Consider the following 22,224-nt stretch of genomic DNA (forward strand, 5'->3'; position numbering starts at 1 on the left):
GTTAAAGACTAACTTATCTTAGATCTGATGTTCTGTCCCCAGTACATTTTCCTCATCTGTGGATAGGATGGAGCCTAAAAACTAGTCTTGAAAGCAGAGGTTGCATAGAACTGCGTGAATTGGTGCTGAGAAGTTGAGTTGTGGTCCAGAGTGCTCTGACCATGTTGAGAACCACTGAATAGATCTTGCAGGAAGTGATAATGCTGGGAGCCACTGCCACATGTTCACCCCCAGTCTGTGTTGGAGCAAGTGTGTTCCTGACTGGAATGGATTAGAGCGTGCTGGAATGGCTAAGCAATCCTCATCCTCACTCAGCCTCTGCTAAATGTATTACTGTGGAATCCTGCAAAGCTGTTGGAATCACAGATTATCTTTACTTGCTGTGCGTAACTGGCTTACAAATCCCCTTTTAATTACAAGATTAATTGCAGTAATGCATAAATACATCAGGCCAGTTCTGAGGCAGATCACAGAAGTGAGTGGCTGGGGAGCTGGTTTGGGTTCTCTCTGTGGTGTGCTTATGTACAGGGTGTGCATAGGCTGTGCTGCACCCTGAAATTCCCAGGCAATACTGGGGAAGGAATAGAGTTCTGCTCGTTACCTGATGGTGCCATTGTGTAGTTTATGTGCACAAAAGATAAACTCAAATACCTTTAAGAAGAACAGCTATAGAAGTATGATGATCTCATCTAAGGTGACTAATATCAGTGGCCTTTTAAATCTTGAAGGAAGACTGAAATCCCTGCAGTGTTAAAACCATCATTGTGCCAGTAGAAAGGCACCTCAGGACTCTGTAGTCTGACCTCCTGCTGTAGACAAGGCCAGCACTGAATTTGGACCAGGATAATGCAACCTGGTGTTGCCCAAGTGGGTCTCGCAAAACCTGAGAGGACAACTTCTCTGTGTCCCTATTCCTTTTGGGGAAAAATTTTCCATGATGTGGAGTCAGAATCTTCCTGAGTCTTTGTTGACCATTATCTTTTGTCCTTCCACTGTTCTTACTGCTGCTATTTGTGAGGAACTTTTGCAGAAGGTCATGGAAGCATCATGGAATCTGTGTCTCCATATGGTCATTGTCTCACCTAAACAGGCAGTGGCTGGACAATCTTTTTTGATTTCCTGGAGATATTTCGGAGAGAAATAGTGATCTGCATGAATTTGGATGAAAGTTGCTTTTAATGATCAAACTGAGCTGGCAAGTACTGAGCTGACAAAGTAGACTAGCACTTTCCTGCTGCAGAGAGGTTTGCTTGCTTCTCACCAGGAATTTTCTTCAGGATCAAGGAAGAATTAACCTTGAAAGGAAAACCTCTGCCATCATGCCTCCATCTTCTTCTTGTTAAATGATTACACAGTAAATTGTTTGCAATATATGATGATGTATTATTCTCTTAACCCCTGTGCTTTGCAGATGACTCTTTCCCCTCTGTCACGGTTTTGATCCGTGGGACATCTGGAAGATTTGCGTGGGCCCAGCAACTCTGCCTTTTACCAAGAGGAGCTAAAGCAAATCAAAAGGTCTCTATCAAAGCCCGTAAAGAAATCTTTAACTTAGAGATGTTCAGCAGAAATTCTACTAATCTGAGACAGCCCCCAGAGCTGGTGATTATACATTAAGGCTGAGCCACGGGGCCTTTAGCTGTAGGTAATGTGCCACATCTCTGGTGACTCTTTACCACTTGTGATTAATATTAACTACAGGCGGTGAAAATGCTGTTGCTTTCTCGACTTGCAGACTTGCTTAAGGGAGGGAGCATTCTCCTTTTTTTTTTTTTTTTCTTTTTTTCTGAAAGCATCTTCTGAAGTGATGGGGTAAGGCACAGTGTATTTAATGTGTAGGCAGGGGTATTGGTGCTAGTTTTCAGGTGTCAGGCAAAGCCCTTGCAGCAGAGGGAGTAAAGTCTGAAGGTGTAGAATGTGGTACTGCAGAGAGAACAGCTCTTCAGGCTAAAAAGCCTGATGTTGCAAAGATGGCTGTAAACCTGCTGTGAAAAAAATTACCTAGATGAACTCTGGAACAGCTCTGGAGAGGAATGGTGGAGAGAAATACCTTAGTCTTATTTTACAGTAAAATTTCTTATTGCAGTCGTCTAGTGGAGCTTGTACTCTTGTTACGAAAATTTCTGTCTGTGAACTTCTCCACATCTTTAAACTCTTCCCATGACCCTCAGTAAAAGAAAGGCAGTAATGTAGCTGAAATGAGGGCTTGTCAGTCTCAGCTGGCACATTCACATTTAGATGGATGTGGTCTCTGCGAAGCAGCCTTCGGGAAGACCGTCCAGGATGTGTTTGGAGCTCTGCTATCTCTGAAGCTGAGACCCTTGGCTGAATAGTGTCAGTCCAGGTTTGCTACCTCCTATGCTAAAGGACAAGCCATGATCTGCCTGCTGACCTCCTCACCAGTTTTAAGGGAACTTTTCCAACTTGAAGGCATTCTATAACTTAATGGTTTTGCCCTTTTGAAATGTAATCAGTAGTAAATAAACTTAGAAAACAACATGGAAGATGCAATGAAAGGTCTCGCTTGCTTGGACCTGATGCACCTCTAAACCTGCGCCTGGATCATTTGTTGCTGTCCTTGGTAACTTGAAGTTTGTAATTACATAATGACAGTATAGAACATGATGTAGTAGCAATGTCAAAATTGCATCATGATCCATGATGCAAGTCCTTTGGATATTCTGGCAGTGCATCTCCCTCCTGACCCACAGCATTGCTGCTCCCTTTGAAGCTTTGGCTTGTTGTGATGATCACAGTCAGGAGGGTTGAAATGGAGCTTGTCAAATACTTTCCAGCTTTCTCTCAATATAGTTAGAATGGGCTGAAAATAAGATGTTGCCATGTAAGCTTGCCATTTTTATTGGGGTTTGCAACTGTTTAGAGGCTAGATGGTAAGCAGGGTTCATAGATTCCAAAATAGACAGAGTTGTGTCTATCTGTAAAATTTACAGTCACATTTTTAATACAAGTCTATTAGTTTAAAGGATTTAATGTTTTTTAATGATGCTGCTCACTTATGGATTAGTGTAGTTCTGGTGGGGAGGGGAGAGGAAATATTTTTCATCTGTTACAATATTGTCTACTGATACAATACCTTGAATGTAAAAACAACCTTTTTTTGTCAGACATTTGTACCAGAACCTCGACCAGCTCCTAAAAATGATGTTGGATTGAAATACAGTGTGAAACACCGCCCTTTTCCTGAAGAAGTGGACAAGATTCCATTTGTGAAAGCTGACTTGAGCATTCCTGATTTACATGAAATTGTGAATGAGGAAGTAAGTAACTGTCTCTGACTTGATTTTGTTCTTGGGGCTTTTGTCTGTTCCTGAGTCATGCACTAATGTCTTACTGTAAATAGTTTTACTCTTTAGCTTGTCCAGTTTCATATTAATGGAAAATAACCTCTCCAAATTAGTTAAATCTGTGCACTTCTCCAGGAAGATGACACTGCTCAACGTTTTATTACTGATCCTGATATCCTGGTATTGTAGGAAGCAATGACTTAAATTTTGTTGCTTCTTCTGGGGAAATGGAAGGGTCTTTTTTGAGACCTTCCTGGGGGAAGAAGAGAGTGCATGTCTCAAATATTTTAAAGTTTCACAGGATCTAATGTGTTTTAGTTTCTGTTCACTTGAGTAGGAGAAGCTATAGCTGATACTGGATATTCACAGAACTCTCCTATGCAAACAGGGTTTTTAGGTGCTCACTTTGCCATGTTGCAAGGTCTTTTTGAAAGTGTTTTAGTAACCATTCTGGTGGTGGATTGCAGCTGCTGCTGTAGAGCTTTCCTAAGTGATTGAACGGTTTTCTTGGTGGATCTTCATGATTTTGGTGACATCAGCAGTTCACTCAATGTTTTCCAGCTCGAAGAGCGCCATGAGAAGCTGAGGAATGGCATGGCCCAGCAGATTGTCTTTGAGACTTCCGTAGATCAGAGAAGTGAAGAGGAGTGGCAGAAGAAGAGCTTTCCTGATCCCATCACGGAGTGTAAGCCCCCGCCACCAGCACAGGAGTTCCAGACAGCTCGTCTGTTCCTCTCTCACTTCGGGTTCCTCTCCTTAGAGGCATTGAAGGTGATCTGATACCTCTTGGTGTTGTCCAGTTCCTCCAGTTCCCATGTGGTCTGGCTTGACAAAAGGGGAAAATTTGTGAGTGGAAGATCATCTATGTAGTTCCAACTATTGTTCAGCTGCAGTTTAGTCAAATCAAGTGATAGATTCCAGTCATCCAGGATTAAGAGCAGGGTTGTGAAAGGCTGGGCCTCAAGTTGAACGTGCTCTGAAGAGGTGGCTGTACCTTTATTTGCAGTGGATGCATAAGCCATCACACTCAAATGTTCACACTTGAAATCATCCCACAATTTGAGTTAGGTTTTGGGATGGTACTTGAAGACTTTTTGAAATATGACTGCCATAGCAGTTTTGCTTCAGAGGTGGTTGTGCTGAAGTGGTTTAATCATACATAAACACTTGGGAGTACATAATAGATGTAGAGGTTTCTTTTTAAAATTAAAATAACAATTTATAGACGTGATCCATATTCTTAATTTGAAATTCTGCCTCTTACCTGTGGATTCTCCCTAGTATTTGTTGCTTTTCCTTCCAGAAAGCTGTCAGGAAAAGTAGACTGTAGAGCATTTGCAAAACTGATGTCTTAAAGTGCTCAGTATTTTACATGTTACTGGTATTTAAGTTAATCTGAAACTGCACATGCGACTGTGTGCATAGCTGTGGTATTTTGAAAGCATCTGCTGCTTTTGTTGTGTGCTCTTCTTGAGCAAAATATTATGTCTCTCACTGGCAAAGTACCGCTTTTATTTAATGAGAGTAGAATGCAATGAATTGTCAACCTGTTATGCTTGCTGTTACTCATTTACAGTAACAAGATATCGCATCAGAAATCCCTGTATGGTTTTGCTCTTAGAGAAGGGAAATTGTCTTTTTATAATTTAATGGATTGCCATTGAAGCCTTGAAGACCTTTTAGTTAAGAAAGATGGGTTTTTAAGCTCTTGAACTCTATCGGACAGGAACCTACTAACAGTCGTCTACCTCCTCACCTGATTGCACTTGACTCTGCTCTTCCTGGGTTTTTTGATGACCTTGGCTACTTGGACTTGTTACCTTGTCGTCCTTTTGATACGGTTTTCATTTTCTACATGAAGGCAGGCCAGAAAACGAGTCAGGAGGTAAGTGAAAGTGTAGAGTCCCAGCTAGTCTAGATTGCTGTGTTTCTAGTAGTTTCCAAGTGAGTAAAGTGTCACCACTGGTGATTAGAGTGGAGTGTCAGAGCCAGTGCGAGCTACAAGTCACTGCATATTCTCTTCATCTGTAGATTGAAGTACATTGCTCACACTTAGGATTATTGTAACAAATTTAATGTATTTTTAAATATAGATAAGATATATATTAAAATATTAATAGTATTTTTACTATTTGTTCTGTCCTTATTGTCCTTATTTGTAGAGTTCAAAGATTCAGATCAGAAAGGCATTTCAGCTTTGTTGGCTCAGCTTGCAGGGAAGGTTGCAGTTTGTTCCAGCAATGAGCAATGTCAAGGTAGTTTGGTTTCATTCTAACGTTAAACAAGTGTCAAAGGAATGAAAAACTTTCTGCAAGTAAGGAAGTATTATTCCATTGTAAGTCTTTATGCTATAATATTTTGATTCAAAGGCGATTAGGTTAATCAGGGTAATTTGTGCAAATCTAAACTGTGACTTCTTTGTGACCTAGAAACTCGCTAATAGGGTTTTTGGGCTCATTAGGAAAGGATGTTTCTCTAGTACCTTCTCATTCCATTCATAACTCTCGTAGTAAAGAGTAGAAGCATGGCTTCCATAACGAATCATTGTGCCACCTCCTCGTGTCACTGTGAATGCACAGTTGACAGAACACTGCAGCACCTTCTACTTTGGTGTGGGACACAGTTCTTGAAACCAGGATCATCTGTCTGAGTGTTCAAATTGTAGTTCAGAATAGCCAGTGCAGTCTTTTCATCTGCAAAGTCAGCTATGAAACAAGATACGCCAGATTTGCCTTTGAGCTGAGATGTGCTCTTGCTGAGCTAGCAGAATGTTTATATGCCCTTATGGAGCTCTTATGTCTTCCAGCCCACACTTATCCTGACTTGTTCTGAAGCACAGCTATGGTTTCAATGTGCTCAGTATGAGGATTAATAATAGCGTTTCAGTGCAGTGTGTCTAGTCACTGCCGAACACTGTACAAGGCATTCGGATGGAGTGTCAGGACTTTGTGGCTACACAAAGCCTCCAGCCTGGAAGCTTTTCTTCCAGCACCCATCCCTGCAGTTTCTGCTTTGTTGGGGCCTGTGTCTCAGTGTTCTGCCCCTGCATAAGCCAAAATGATTGATGCCTCTGCCACAAAACAAACTCTTGTATGGCCCGGAAAGGATGGATGGATTGTTTGTTCCACCAACCCCAGTGGTTCTGGTACCCAAGTCACACATGTCTCTGTGTGCTGTTTGGTGAAGGGCTCAACTCTCACTTGGTCATAATGAGGTAAAAGTTGCCTTTGCATATGGAAGCATCCCAGATCTCTGTCAGAAGTAGAATTAAAGTTTACCATAAACAGTACAGTGTGAAGTTTGGTTAAAGTGCACACTCAGTCCTACTGAAAATTGTTTTGGAAAATCTGTTTCATAATTTAATGTGCTGTGAGGCCTGCCCTTTAAATCACTCTATGTCACGTACAGGTGAGTAGTGAGGAAAATACCTCTCTCTTCAAATTTTAATTCAGTCTAATAGTGAACACTGTATAGAAAACCCTTGTGTTACCTTTGATGCTAATGCAGGTTCTGCACTGAGCACTCTGTGGTTTTTCTCATGAGTGGTTGAGTCTCAAAATTGCCATCTCCAGCCATTTAATTCACTGTTTTACAGGCTTTGAAAATGCTGGCAGAAAGTCAAGTTGATTGAATAGGACAAGGCCAAGCAGGATAGAAGGATGCTGAGGAGCAGGGAGTAATGTCCATGTAGAAGTCTGGGGTTCCAGGCTTGTTCTGTAGCTATATTTGGGCAAAACCATGTTGGTGACAAAAATGTTAATTAAAAAGCTGGGAAGGAAGAGACTTGTTTCCTGCTTCTGTACCAACATGGTGTTGCTGGTGGTTTCAGATCCTGAAGAACATGGAGTCTTCCAGAATTGTTCAGCCCCACTTCCTGGAGTTCTTGCTGTCTCTTGGTTGGTCTGTTGACATTGGGAAGCACCCTGGGTGGACTGGTCACGTCTCAACAAGCTGGTCAATCAACAGCTGCAGTGATGAAGAGGGACCTGAACAAGGTAAGACATAGTAAATTAAAATGTTGAGGCTCCTTTAGAAGACAATTTTCTTACTCCTGTGTACCTATCTGAACACTGGCTTTTTTTTTTTTTTTTTTTTTTGGTAAATGCTGATGTTTGCTAGAAAGAAAGAAATGTGTAAATGTTAAATTAAGCTTCAAGTCAGTGAGCAAAACTAATGTGTGTATGTTGTTGGGAGGAAGTAGCCTCAGCAAAAAAAATACCACTGGATTATATTTCTTAAGATTTGATGAGTCTTTAATATATTATCCCAAACCAGTGTTCAGGTGAAATCGGTTGCAGATTATTCTGTGTATTGGCAAATAGGCTTGAAATACTGTGTGATTTTTTTAGTGTTCTGTAAGTAGATTAAAAAGAGATACTGAGTCAAGCTGCTCTTTGTAGGTCCGGGAGGTGTTGGAACCCACATATGGCTCTCTGTCTTGCATCGCTGAGTCTGCTTTTTTCCACTAGAGCAACTCCTCCCCTGAGCTTGTCATACACCACCCTCTCCCCATTCTGTCACCCAGAATGATCCTCAGGAGTGTGAGCTGCTATCCCAGGACAGGAAGCTGGGGGTTGGGTTAGCTTCTCCCTTGGACAGCTTGATCAGATTCCCTGGGAATTGGTAGTGTCTGGGCTGGTTTCAGTGTCACTGCTCCAAGGGCCAAACCTGTTCTGGGTGATCTCCAGAGCCACAGCCTCTGGTGGGCCTCCCAAAGGTAGTGGTAAGGCTGGTGCAGCTTGTTAATCATCCTTGAGCCAATGTTGGCATCAGGTGTGGCACCATTACAGCTGCAGGTGCTTAAGCAGCACTTGCTCTGCTGTCCATTCACTGTGTCTTAGGGGGGCCCTTCACCTGTATCTGCAGCCAGCTGGAGGCTTCTCCCTTCAGTTACGGAATAAAAGTACAAACCACAGAAGGCTGGAAGTGTTGGGGAGAGGTTAGAGAACAGAGGTGTTGCTTTCTCTGAGCAAGTCAGGATGGATTACAAAATGGCCAGGTCTGGATTTAATTTTGCTTTAAGGACAGGGTCAGGCTGTTCTTTCTCAGAGGCAGAGCCCTCTGACCTCCCTTTGCAGTGGGTTCGTCAGAACAACTGCAGAATGGTCCCTGAATTAGCCAGGGACCTGGCTTGGTGTGGACTTTTCAACTTGAATTTTTTCAGCCATTTGAATGAGAACACAGACCACTAAATAGCTGAATTAATTCAACCAGCTCAGGGAAGAAGGAAACAGAAAAAGTGTTCAAAAATGGAAAGGAGGAAGGGCAGGTTACTTTTAGTCTGGTTCTGCTGGTGAATGGGCTGGAGCCCAAGTCCAGTGAGGAGCAGCTGAGGGAGCTGGGAGGGCTCAGCCTGGAGGAAGCTCAGGGGAGACCTTCTCGCTCTCTTTGACTCCCTGAAAAGAGTTGTAGCCAGGTCTGGGTCAATATCTTTTCCCAGGTAATGAGTGACAGGATGAGAGGAAACAGCCTCAGTGCAGGTTTAAGTTGGATATTAGGGAAAATTTCTTTATGGAAGGGGTGGTCAGGCACTGGCACAGGCTTCCCAGGGCAGTGATGGAGTCACCATCCCTGGAGGGATTTAAAAGCTGTGCAGATGTGGGACTTGGGGACATGGGTTAGTTGGCAGTGCTGACTTAACAGTTGGACTCAATGATCTCCAACCTAAATGATTCTATGAGTCTAGAATAGCTTCCAGTGAGTTGTGGTTAAAATAATTTCAGGGGAAAGTTTCCCTACACCACCCTCAAAATCAAAGAAATTCCTAAAAAGCTGGGGTTCGAGTTGTGGTTAAAATAATTTCAGGGGAAAGTTTCCCTACACCACCCCCAAAATCAAAGAAATTCCTAAAAAGCTGGGGTTCAAGTTGTGGTGCTGCTCCTTGGGAGCCACTGGAGATGTGGGAACCTTTCCCTGATGCTGAAGCATGGCTTGGAGTCTTCAACATGCCTCTGGCCACTTCTCTGTCAGTATGCTGAATGTCACTGCTCCAGTGGCTTTGCTGAGGCAGCTATCTCAGGAACCCTTCTGTAAACTGGAGCAGAGAAATTAATTTTAAAGTCCTTGCTAGTTTTTCTGGAGGTAATGTGGGGCGGGATGTTCTTTCTCTACTCTGAAGGCCTGTATTGGGCAGTTGTGGTGAGGGAATCAGCGGGGACTGAGAATGAGAAGCTTTCTTGCATTGATTGGAGACAGATCTTTTTCTAACTCTGCTTGACAGAGAAAAGACCAAAGAGAGTCTGTAGAAACTGGCTTGAATTCTAGAATAGTATCAGACTAAAGTGTTAAATGTTAGAATTCTTTGGAAATGGAATGACTAACTGGATGATCTTGCTAGACAGAATGCTCAAAAATAGATAGTAGATGTATTCTTGTGGCAGATGTGCTTACTAGAGTACTAGGAAATAAAGAATCCAGTACACTGGAAATGTGTTCAGAATGAAGTCACTCCCAACCCAAAATGCCTTTTCCTTCAAGATAGCAAAAATGGTTTTTTTGAGAAGGGTTGTTAGCCGTGAGATCTCACTCCTTCCATTTTAGAATGAGATTTGCATAATTTCTTCTCATTGATTGCACCTTGTATTTGAAGGTCATTTCTGATGCAGTGTGTAAAGAAGTAGAGCTTCCTTCTGGCTAAACTTTCCTTTTCTGTCCATTTCAGATGATCTAATTATCTCAGAAGATGTTGGGGCAAGTATCTTCAATGGACAGAAGAAGGTGCTATATTATGCAGATGCCCTGACAGAAATCGCCTTTGTTGTCCCTTCACCGGTGGAATCCCTGAGTAAGATCTCTCTGTACCTGCTCTTTACAAAAATGAAACCAACTTTTTTGTTGTTTGAGAACTCTTGCAGAAGCAAAACCTAAATAAACTAAGTAGTGTGTTAGCAAGATCCTTGTCAGAAAGCTGTGGATGTTTAAGTTAGAGCATTCTAATCCCTAGACTCCTTCCTGACGTGGCATCTGTTCTGTGCCTTTCTCAGTCTGAGCCTCAGTAGATGTCCAGGTGTGCACAGCAGTTTTGTTGTTGCTTTAGGTTGGACATGAGGTTCACCATCAACTGGTGATGTCTATTTATTGTCCCTTTCCTGTCAATGATGTGCTCCTGCAGCACATGGAGGAGTGTTTGCACCTGCTAAGTAGGGAAGCAACAGCCTTCATGGCTTCTTTGGCATACTGCAAGTTGCCTGGAATAAAATATGGTGTAGCCATAGGAGGGAGGAGACTGTATTCTACAGGAAACTGCTGGGATGCCTGTAAGTCCATGGGGAGTGCTTTATTGGCAGTCTGTTTCTGGACAGCTGCCAGTTGTCTCCTAACTCATTTTCCTGCTTATGAGGACTATATTGACTTGACCATACACCTATGCCCGTTTAGTTCTAAAAGCTTTACAACATTTTTTTAGTATCAAAATATATGATGACAGCTTATTCTTTGGCAGAAGAATAGACAAAACCCATCTTTTTTTCTTCTGGCTTACAGCTGATTCACTGGAAAGCAGTGTCTCTGACCAAGAAAGTGACTCCAACATGGATCTGCTGCCAGGACTATTGAAGCAGCAGCCTTTGACACTTGAACTCTTCTCCAATCATACAGACAATCTTAATCCCTCCCAGCGGGTAAGGCAAAACTTCCATTGAAAAATGGTGCTTTTTGTTTTTTCTTTCAAGAAGCACGCTGGCAATGCTGCAGGATTTTTGATAGTATATGATTTGGTTTCCTGGCATGTAGAGCTACTTGTTCCTTGCTATTAATCTTTGATATCAGCTTTAGTCCTGCCAGAATTTGCACCTACAGTAGGAGACAGCAAGATTACATTACTTAAGTATAAAATTTAGACATGCTAAGTGTTGTGCATCCTGAAATCTTAAAATGCATGCAGAAAAAAGTATATGGAGTATTTACAGAGTAATTCAGCCTCAAATCCATGCTTGGAAATTGAGGATGGGTAGACATGAACACCTTTCCTACCAATCCAATTTAAAACAGTGTGTCAGTTGTGTCTGAAGTACCAGAAGTTGCTTTTGTACACTAACAAAACAGAAAACCATGAACTGTTACATCTGTAAGCAAAAGATTTATTACTGCTGATTACTTGTTTAGAATTCACTTCCAAATGTATATTTAGTTATTCATTTAAGGCCTTCAAGGACATAAAAAAAAAACCTTTTAACTGATTCAAGGTTGAATATATGAGTTTGTATTGAATAAGTGGGATGGTGACCCAGATTGCAGTGAGTACTTCCAGCACAGCTGCCCCTGCTCAATAGCTGGCAGGGGTTGTACCTGGCTGAGATAGGAATGACTGAGGAGCAGCTGCGAAATACTTGCTGGCTGCATTATTGGACTCATGATGTTTGCAAATGCTACTCTTCCCTTATGTTCAAAACAGCTCAGTCCTACTTCTAGATCCAAGAGGATGCCTCAGGGCCGCACCATTCCACCAATGGGACCTGAAACCAAAGTGTACGTGGTCTGGGTGGAACGTTATGATGATATAGGTATGTACAACTTCTTACTGTTCACTAAAGTAACAACAGGGCAGGAACCAGAGGAAAAACTCTGTTCTTTTTTTTTTTTTTTTAAATGCTAGATCATGGAACCACAGACTGGTTTGAATTGGAAGGCACCTTAAAGCTCATCTAGTCCCAATCCCCTGCCATGGGCAGGGACATCTTCCACTAGACCAGGTTGCTCCAAGCCCCATCCAGCCTGAACAGTTACAGGGATGGGGCAGCCACAGCTTCTCTGGCAACCTGTGCTAGGGCCTCATCACCCTCACAATCAAAATAAGTCCTTACTAATGTCTAACAACATTTTTAAGATTCTGAATCTTCAATATTTGAGTTGTGATCCGTGGGGTGTACATGAATCAGTGGCATATGGAGGTCTGAAGTTTCCTTTAGCTCTGGCAGTACCTGTAAAATGCTGTCATGAACTTAAGCTCCTCACCCAAGGTGGGTGTGTTCCCCTGCTTTTGAGTTCCCCTTGGCTGTTGTCTCCTCAGAGTGGATCTGGTTTTCTTCCTTTAAAAAAATGGCTTCTGACACCTGCTGCTTCTGTGCTGGAGGGATCATCATCCTCCTTGGTGTGATGGTACCTTTAGAACTCCGTGTTCTCTCTTCAGGGGAGGGCTGGTTTGTTCTGCACTCAGGGTGCCTGCTCCATGCTCCCTTTCCTGCTGTGTTGCTCAGGTGAGGTCCTGCTCCTCATGCAACTTCATGTTTCCTAATTTGGCATTTCGTCTCTGCCTCAGGGTACAGGCTGGCCTGGGAGAGACACAGCTTTGCTTATCCTGTTACATCCATGGCATGGCCACAGTGGACAGCTTTGAGGAATTCTTTGTCCCCAGAAGCTTCTTGTGTGCTAGTTCCAAGCCATGGCCTGGCCTCAGTGCTATGAGAGTCTCTCTGCGCTGGCCTAGCCTAGCAGTGTCTGCAAGACTGGCCAGGAACTTGTGTTTTATTCTGTCTTTGATTTGTAATTCTGGTTCCCAGTCTGGCAGTAAGGGTGGACCTTAATTAAGGCCTTAATTTCTTCCAGAGTAAAGCAACCAAGGGAATGGGAGCAGCAATCAAGAGGAAGCTTCCTGTTAAGGGTAGATATAAATTCTCAGGAAGACCACCTTGTCCACAGCATGTCCCTCAGAGCCTTACTGAGATCAGGAGGCAGACAGCAAGTTCTGCAGCATCAGTTCCTTGTCCAGATGCTGGCCCAGAGTGTGTTCCAAACTGGTGTCCCTGACCCACTTCCTTCTTGGGTGGCAGCTAAAGCCACCTTACTTCAGGGGCAACAGCTGTGCTACACAGGCATGTTTCTGCTTGGCTGTTTCTTTCAGCAGCCATAGGAATCTCCCAGAGTTCTGGGCCTGAAGCTGAAGAAATGAGTTTGTGAGCCTCAGTAAGCCTGGCAGTTGGATGGCAGGGAGGGCAGCTCCTGGAAGTGACTCCTAGCCCAGAGGCTCTGCCATATGCTCCTTATGTTCTTGGCTTTTGCCTTACGCTTCCGGTACATCTTTGAGTCTGGACAGTGAAAAGCTGTCACTTTGTAGTCAAGGTTATCACCCTGGTGCCAGCTGCCTGCCCTCCCTCTTGCTCCATCTCAGAGTGTGTCCATGGCTCGCCATGCTCTCCCTCTGCTTGCTCCAGCTGTTGTGTACTCTTAGCATCCCAGCTCTGATGGCAGCATCTGTGTTTGGGCCTGACTCCTTCTGCTGGAAGCACTGTCCTGCTGCCTGAACTGTACTTCTGTGAGTGACTCTCAACATCTCTCAGCCCCTGAACAAGGTGCTGGGAAGTGCCAAATCCCCTTCAGGGAGTCAAGTTCTTACTGTTTTCTCCTTTGCCTTCATTATCCAGTGTCTGTTACCAAGTGCATGGCAGCAGGGTTGTAGGTTATGGTGGGGATCCACAGAGCTTGGATTTGAGGAAGGATACCATGGGAGCAGGGCTCAAGGGAGCTGTAGGTGTGAGTGGTTGGCACTGTTCAATGCTCCTGGCAGTGTTCTGGAGGCTGATTACTTGTGGGTGATGAAGATGCAGTGAATAATAATTTGAAAGCTCTTTCTGTGGTTGAAGTAGTTCATCTGCTTCCTGCTTTCACAGTTCCTCTAGAGATTTTGACCTTTGGATTGAGAGAATGGAGGGTCTGGCACCTCATCTGTTGAGTGCAGATGGTTGAGGTGTGTGTACTCTCCATGAATGCTTAAACTGCAAGCCAAAGACACTACCTGTGCAAGAACACTAGTGGTATAAATGCTTGAGGACTGTGTGGTTTTGACTGATGATAAATAATTGTTCCTTGTACTCAAGAAAAAAAAAATCCAAAACTATATTAGATAAACTTTATTTGGTGTATCCTGTTCTTACAGAAAACTTCCCCCTCCCTGATCTGGTATCTGAGACTAGCACTGGTGTGGAAACCACAGCCAATAGTAGCACTTCCCTAAGGTAAGACTGCTCTCATTTTCATTATTTTTATTGATTTCTCAGTGGACTGTTTTGTAGTTGAAACAGTGAAAGAGCTTTTCATACCACTTCAGATAAAACATAAATTAAAGAACAGAAAATGTGCAGTTTCATCTGAGTCTGTGATGAGCCACCCTCCTGATTGGCTCCCTTGTGAGGTGGTTAATGCTGCATAGGTGCTGTGCCCTGGCTGCAGGGCTCTCCAGTCCTGTGGGGACAGAGACCATAGGCACAGCACAACTGACAGAGCCCTTCTGAGGGCCCAGAGCATGCCCTGGCATCCTGCTGCCTTAGCCATGAGGCATTTTAAAACTTTAACACTTACAGTGGTCATTTTTCATCTGTAGATTAATTGAAACAGTGCTTTAAAACTTACTCAATAGTTGTGTTTTTCCCTTAAGATCTACCATTCCTGAGAAAGAAGTTCCTGTGATCTTCATCCATCCTTTAAACACTGGCTTATTCAGGATAAAACTACAAGGAGCAACTGGGAAATTCAACATGGTTATCCCGCTGGTGGATGGAATGATAGTCAGTAGGAGAGCTCTTGGTAAGCTAAAGGGTTTTAGGAATGTTCATGTTTTTATTTTATTTTTTTTAAACAATAATAGATTCCAGACCATGTACTTTGCAGATATTTCTTTGGAAAAAGTGTTAGGCAATGCTGAACAAATGAAAGCCATGCTTTTTGCAGCAGCAGTGGGAGCAGGAACAGCAGAAGGAGCAACACTTGGCTGCCAGGATGGCAGGAGAGAGGGTTGGAACTAGGAATGGGGCCTGTTTAAATAGGAGAGATCCAAAATGTGACCGTGGTGTTTAGCACAGAGAACCAAGGTGCACCAGAGGGTGCTACAGAATTTGTTGTTGTGCTGTCATGCTGTGTGTTCCTTCTGGTTTAGGAGCCAGACAGGCATTAAAACCACAGCAACTGAGGATTTTCTTATGTGTTCAATAAAAATTACCGTGCAGGTGTGTGTTAACAGGTTCCCTGTGTGCCCTCTGCCTTTTCCTCTGTTCCTGGATGGATTCATGGACCTGTCCTGGTATTGGTGCTATTTAGTTTCAGTAACTGGCCATCCCACCCATTGAGGGCAGTACACAAGACAGAGTAAAATTAAGTAGGGACCATTAGGATACCTGTACATAACCATAAAGCTGCTGTTGGAGGTGACTTTCAGGTTCTGGGGTTTGTATGCTTAATTCAGTGATTGGCAAATGTAAGCCAAACCTGGGCCCTTAAATAACATTTATGAATTCCACTGATGACGGTGGCTTTTACTGAAAAATAATCAGGTATGTTTTCCTAGAGTTGGGCTTGTTTTTCTGCTGCATCAGGACTATTCATATAGTGAAATTTGTCTTGTCTCTAAGTTCAGCAGGTGTAGTTTGTGTGCATTGAGGTCCTCTAAATGTTTCTGTCTGTAAGAAAGAGCTTGTGAAACAGCAAAGGGGGTAAGGGACACTTGCTTCCCTAGAGGCATAGAAATTTCCTTTCAGAATAAAATAAGATAAAGTTCACTGCCAGCTTTTGAATGCTACTACTTCCATTCCCCACCTCCTCCTCCATCCACATCCAGCAGTGTGAGTTACAGAGGAGTGACAAAAGTGGCAAGGCAGTGAGGCGAAGAGAAACTTGTTTGCAGCCACAACCCATCAGGTCTTTCCTCATCCCCTTTCCAAGAGGAAGGCTCTGCAATTCCTACTGGAAAAAGGTACTGACAGGTACTTTCCCCATTCTCAGGGCTCCCCTGGCATTGCCTGATGTGACCTCGGCCTACCTGAGGTCCATGTGTGTGGCATAGCCGGGGCTGTGGTACTGTGATCTTGTATTGGCTGCCCTGGGTTTGCCCTCTTTTCCCGAGGGTGCTGTTCCAGGCAGCTGCTTGGCTCTGGCAAAGCAGAGAATACTCCTCCTTCTCCTCCAGACAGTTTAGGGTACCACTGAGTTGAGTCCATTTCTTCATTTTTTACAGTGAAAGTCTTTACAAGCCTGAGGACCATGGCTGTCTGTTAGCAACTGCTCATGGACAAAAGTTCTTGCCTTGGTGGTGCTGAACATCTCCCCTGGGTTTAGATGGGACAGAACCCAAAATTGTCTTTGGCTGGGAAGCCAGCAAAGGGGTGCAGGACTGAATTTAAACTTGGTTCAAATGTTGTTTCTTTTTCAGGTTTTTTAGTGAGACAGACAGTAATAAATATTTGTCGGCGAAAGAGGCTGGAAAGTGATTCCTATAACCCCCCCCACGTCCGCCGAAAACAGAAAATAGCAGATATTGTCAATAAATATCGGAACAGGCAGCTGGAGCCAGAGTTTTATACCTCACTTTTCCAGGAGGTTGGGCTCAAGAACTGCAACCCCTAGATCATTATCCTTCCAGGACAATTAGATCAGAGCTTGGTGGCTACACTAATGAAAACAGTTAAATAACAACAACAAATTTCCTCAGCCCTCCGGAATTCAGGAAATCATGTTCTAGCACAAGTCAGCAGATACCATGTGGGAGGAATGAGAAATGAATCTGAAACATTGCAGTTGGGATATTGACTTGATTCACCTACCCTCAGAAGATTACTGAATTCCAGTCTTCCTGGATGCTAGCAAAATAATCTCTTCACCCAGTCATCCTTTCCAGACTAATTAGGAACTGTAGGTGTCTTGCTCTGAGGGGAAAACAATCAAAGTAAAGCCATCTCTGCATATGAGGATGGAAAAAAGAATACAAAGAAACCTGCTGTTTGACACCTCACTGTACCCATGTGTCCAAGGGCAAGGGAGCAGGATCTCTCCTTGGAGGAGGAGTCTGTTCCAGAGCATTAACTTTCCCTGCAAGAACTTCGAAGAAATTTTCAGTCCCCCTTCAGTGCTCAGCAGAAGATCCTTCACTGGTTGTAACCCTTCTGTGTACCAGAAGCAAGAGGAGGAAGATTGCTTGGGAAGAGCAGGCCCTGAAATCCAAAGCCCAGATGCTGTATGTGGCAACTCCCTCCATGGCTCCAAGTGAGTCCATCTGCATACAAGACAACCACCACCACCTGAAATTAACTGACTTTCCAAAAGGAGTTGTTATTGTATAAGAGCTTTTGGTTATATAAAAGCGAGGTTATGACTTTCAGGTCTGTTGCAAAATGTCACATTTAATTTCAGTAGCTTGATTTTTATTTCAAAATTTTTTTTTAATGCAACTACTTAATTTATTTTGAAGTGTCTGTATCACCTACTCACCATTTCCATAAAAAGCATAAACATCAGTTGCCTTCCTTCCACTGGATTGAAATCTGAGATTTTGGGGCTGCCTCCTCCCTATTATTTATAGCATGAGCAGTTTTTGCAGCTTCTACAACACTTTTCAGAAGCTCCTGTTAAACAGACTAAAGAACTCGAAAAGAAAATTCACAAATTATTCTTTTCCCCATTTATTTCAATTCTATGAAAGCCCCTTTGGAGTTATAACTTTACTTTGTTTTGAATCTCCTCTACCTTCTCACATTCGGCAGCAGCGCTTCCCTTCCACCTAGGTCAGGAGTTTTCCTTTTCAGCCTGTGGCTTTGATGTGTTCAGGACTCAAAGGCTATGCTGGGAAAAGATGTTTACAGCTACAGGTGTGATCTTGGGATCTCAGAGGAGTGGTGGGTGCAGGCAGCCCTGGGAGCACCTCTGGCTCCTGGTGCATCCCAGCTGGTGTTGCAGCAGTGAACTGTGGCTGCCACTCCTGGGGAGGTGCAGCCTGATGGCAGCAGGGATCCTGATCCTCCCAGCGCCGGGTCATGGAAGAAGATGAGTGAGCAGGAATTTGGGGAGCTCTTCACATTATTTCCAAAGTGGTTTTAATAAGCTGTGCTATGCATTGCAGTAATACCTGTCAGGCATTGAATTTTGATATTTCAGAGCTACTTTTTGCAACAGTTCTGCTCTGACCTGAAGCAGTCTTAATTGTCTCATTACAACTTATCTGCCAAGGACAGACCTCGCTCATAGCTTTCCATGTGGTTTTTCACAAAGAGTTCATGGAAACACAGGCCCTTAAAAATACATGTGAAAGGACTTTTGGGTGGTCAACCAAGGTGATGTTGGAGTGCTTGTTGGAGGGAACAAGTGCACTGACCTCTCAATTCAGGAGCTCTGGAATTTGATCCAGATGAACAAAAAGTGAAAAAATGAAACCACCCAAAGAAAACTCCTGTAGCAGGATATGTGCTGGCTGGCCCACACCTGTGTGCTGCCCAGGTGGCACAGGGCAGGAGGAGCTCCAGGGCAGAGTTTGGGTGCATTGGCGAAGCTGTGCAGGCAACTCGGACAGCCTCATTCCTCTGCCAGACTCTTGCCAGGAGCAGTTTAATGCACGGACACTAAATTTACCCACACTGTGTATGTACCTATTGGATCTAATTAATGGCCAAACACACTTGAGCCCACTGGTTGAAAAGGCATGAGCAATGCATGTGTAACTAATAAACATCCTGAGCAAACCCTGTGTCTGCACATTGATAGTGTAACAGCACCCCCACCTCCCCCGGCTGAGTGTTCCACGGCCCTGGCTGATGCTGCAGCGGCTGCTGCTGTCAGGCAGGCGGGAGCAGCCACGAGTGCAGAGATGGGCACTGGGGCAAACCCCGAGTGCTTTCTGGCAGGGATAGCCAAGTGGACTGCCAGAAGATTTGCTTTCTTTACAAAGGCCTGTGCTTGGCTGAAGGGTTGTCTTGGGTCTATTTCCATGTTCACCCAAAGGCAGCCATGGGCGCAGTAACAGCTGTGAGAGCCATATGGCTTGGCAGGAGTCTGGAAAGAAGGGAACTTGGGCACATGGTGGCCACTCCCAGTGCCAGGGGATGCATGTTTGGAACATGTGTCAGTTGAGGTGTAGAACCAGCTGGTGAGCAGGTTACAGGTGATGTGACCTGGCTGTAGGTGGTGGAATTGGCTCTCTGGAAAGGTGAGCCTTCAGGAAGGTCACAGTTCAGTATAAAGATGTTGTGATGCTGAAATGTGCTGCCATCCCTCATGATTTGGGTGCTGGTCACAGCAGTGGGCATCCTGGGCAGGGCTGTGCCAGTGCAAGGTGCCTGCAGGGACTGTCCCTCCTTCCCTGGGACGTGGGGAGGTCTCAGACTTCATAACAAAACACACCCCACCTGTCTAGGAATTATATCCATCTCCTCTCAAAGTCTGACCAAACTCCAATGGCTTTAGCTAGTGCAGGGTACTGTCTTGAGAACTTTTCCCCTGAAGGGTCAGAGCAAATGAGGTTTATTTTCATGGTGATTGCAAGAGTTAGTGAAGAATTCAGATTTTTTAAATATCACAGACTGCTGCATAGATGTTCTGACTTGATGCTTGAGGGGCTTGGGTCAGCATCCCTGTCCATCAGAGGGGATGAGCGCTGACCCCCCCACTGACCTGCAAGTGTTCTTCAGTAATTAAACTGGGACTCTTTCTTTTCATCACACTTTTCAGTTTGGGTTCATAATTCTGTTTTAACAGGGCAGGAGGTGACCACTGTCACATTGTTAAACACAGTGTTGAAATTACATTTTAGTACCTTAATAGAGACTTTTAAAGAAAAGCCATTCTTTTAAAGGTACTTTTAGAAAGGCATTAGAACCTTAGAGCACGCAGGAAAGGGGGAGGACAGTGCCTGTGGAAATTGGGGCATCTGTGGCTGCAGTGTGTGCGAGGCCGTAGGGAGCAGCAGCCCTGGCTGCCCCTGGGCTGTGCTGGGTTCTCTGTAGGTCACAGCGTTTCTTTTCACAAGGTTCTGCATGTCCAGGAAGAGGAGAGAACTAAATTTCAGTCTCACAGAGAAATTTGATGCATTTTCGTGATTGTGTAATTGAGTGATACCTTTGAAGGCAAACACAGCCCTTTTCCCCATGGATTTAGCAGGAGCAATTAGAAGTGAGAACGCCAGATATCATGTGCTTCAATCATAGACAATTTGTATGAATTCCTGTATGTTGCCAAGACATGAACTTTTTGTTCTTATTGTATTTTTCTGTAAATATTCCTGCCGCTAAGTTGTAAAGTAAAGGTAAAATGTAAATATGAAGATGTGAACTATGTTCCCTTGTCTCTAGTACTTTATCTCTTATTTGTTTAGGGAAGGCACACAAAGGCTTGTTTGTATTTATGCCAATTCTTTGTCCAGGAGAAACACATCAAATATTGAATGTAACACAATTAGTCCAATAAATTTTAAAGATTCTTATCTAGTAACTTTGCACTGGTCAATTTTTAGTATTTTCCAAAGCCTTGGTTGAAATTCTCCAATGGAGATGTTTCCCAGGACAGCAGCAGACAGAGGTAGTAGCAGAATTGCACACCCTCTGCAGCTCAGTAGCTCTGGGAATAGTGAGGCTTGTAGGTGAGGAAATCACATTGCATCTCAACAGTGTGAGGAGTGAAAACATGGAAGAATGGCTTTTGAAGGGAGCCTGGTGCTCCTGCAGTGCCGCTGTTCTCCAGTCATTCCATGTGCTGCTTCCCGTCTCAGGCGTGGGTCCCCTGTGGTGCAGCCGCTCCGGCCACCCCCCCAGGACAGGGAAAAGCTGTATGCTTCAGGTGCAGAGTCCTGTGAGGGTGAGGGCTCTGCTGTCTGGGCAGAGAGGGGAGAAAGGATAGGGCTCCTCAGCTTTGGATTTGGAGAGGAGCTGGGCAGCAGTGGGGGAGGGCCCTGTGTCCCATGAGGGTGATGCACCCAGCGAGCCCTGGGGCACTGGGCTGGCTTAGAGAGAGGCTTTGTCAGTGCTATCCAGCCCAATCCCCATGGACCATCTCCGAGCTCCCTAGGGAGGGGACGCGTTCCCAGTGTGGCTCAGGGCTGCAGGACCCATGTGTGTTGTGTCCATGCTTGCTGCTGCCGTGCAGGGGCTGTTTCTCTGGCAGGGGCCCTGCACTGTCCCTGGGATTTCACCTTTGCAGCAGCTCTGGTGCTTTGCCCAAGCTGCCCCACCTGAGGCCTGGAACAAAAGCACTGAAGTGACAGGTCCAGAAACCTCAAGCTGGGATATGTGAACATCTGTTTTCCTGCTGGCTTCATCTTCAGTAGCTTAAGCTGGTGCCACCTGCCCAAGCTCCTCACCACAGTGCTTCAGGGAAGGTTAAGGCAGGTCCCACAGTGATCTCTGAAGAATCACAAACATGTGATAAATAGTTAAGTATCTTCCTCTGCAGTCCCAAAGTGCAGGGCCAGGGGCAGGAAGGGTGTTCTGTGGCTGGTTTGGAGCCTGATGCTTTCTTCTTTCCTATTGGGGAGAGATTGATACTCCCAGCTCTTTTGGGAGTCTGGAAATCTCACCTAAGGCCTTGGATTGGAAGTGGGTCTCCATCGGCCAAGTCTTGGAACAGGTGGTGTTTGGCAGATGGGGCCTGTGTGGGTGCACAGTGGGGCACAACCTTCCTCTATGAGCCCGGCAACTCAAAGGCAACTGCAGTGGCTCCATGGCCTCCAGGTCCTCAGGGCAGGAGGGCCAGCTGGGAGCAGCTCCTTGGTTTCTGTGAAAGGTCCCCCATGCCCCACAGGTGCTCCATTCCATGTGAGTGGAGAGATGGGGCACCACCAGGTGATTGCTGCAAGAACAGGAGCAATAAATCCTGGGATGAGGTAGGAATGGCAGCAGTGGGAAGCAGCCAGAGCTGTGCCCCCTGCCACAGCCAGAAATTAGAGCTGCTCCGTGGGCACACAGCAGCTGGCAGCACCCCATGTCAAGCAGAGGAGCTGGCAGGTTTGCCATGGGGGTGTAGAGGAGATGACTCCTCCCCAGTGCCCTCTATTTTCATCAGCTATTCCTATAAACTTCCTGAGGAGGCCGAAGCGTGGCACACTGGCACCCAAGATGCCTGTTCTCGCTGCAGCACGGCTGGTTTTGACCACAAATGAAGCCAAATTGCAGAACAGATTATTTTCCAGGGTGAAATGTAATTTAGTTACTGCTTTAAACTGAGAAAATATTTGGCT

General features: G+C 44.6%; 1 protein-coding gene across 4 annotated transcripts in view; it reads left to right on the plus strand.

Annotated features, from left to right (window-relative positions):
- The window catches only part of RALGAPB (Ral GTPase activating protein non-catalytic subunit beta), a 64,782-nt gene extending 44,303 nt beyond the window's left edge, over window positions 1–20,479 (plus strand). For all 4 annotated transcript variants that reach the window (XM_048321646.1, XM_048321647.1, XM_048321648.1 and 1 more), the window contains 11 exons: window positions 1,412–1,518; window positions 3,126–3,278; window positions 3,867–4,076; window positions 5,032–5,190; window positions 7,135–7,300; window positions 9,967–10,089; window positions 10,788–10,924; window positions 11,698–11,806; window positions 14,176–14,254; window positions 14,674–14,822; window positions 16,441–20,479. In XM_048321646.1, the coding sequence (XP_048177603.1) occupies window positions 1,412–1,518; window positions 3,126–3,278; window positions 3,867–4,076; window positions 5,032–5,190; window positions 7,135–7,300; window positions 9,967–10,089; window positions 10,788–10,924; window positions 11,698–11,806; window positions 14,176–14,254; window positions 14,674–14,822; window positions 16,441–16,634 (1,586 nt within the window). In that variant the 3' untranslated portion in view covers window positions 16,635–20,479. The remainder of the gene's footprint in view (window positions 1–1,411; window positions 1,519–3,125; window positions 3,279–3,866; window positions 4,077–5,031; window positions 5,191–7,134; window positions 7,301–9,966; window positions 10,090–10,787; window positions 10,925–11,697; window positions 11,807–14,175; window positions 14,255–14,673; window positions 14,823–16,440) is intronic.
- The last annotated feature ends 1,745 nt before the right edge of the window (window positions 20,480–22,224 follow it).

This window comes from Corvus hawaiiensis, chromosome 17, assembly GCF_020740725.1.
Source record: "Corvus hawaiiensis isolate bCorHaw1 chromosome 17, bCorHaw1.pri.cur, whole genome shotgun sequence".
NCBI classification, from domain to species: Eukaryota; Metazoa; Chordata; class Aves; order Passeriformes; family Corvidae; genus Corvus; species Corvus hawaiiensis.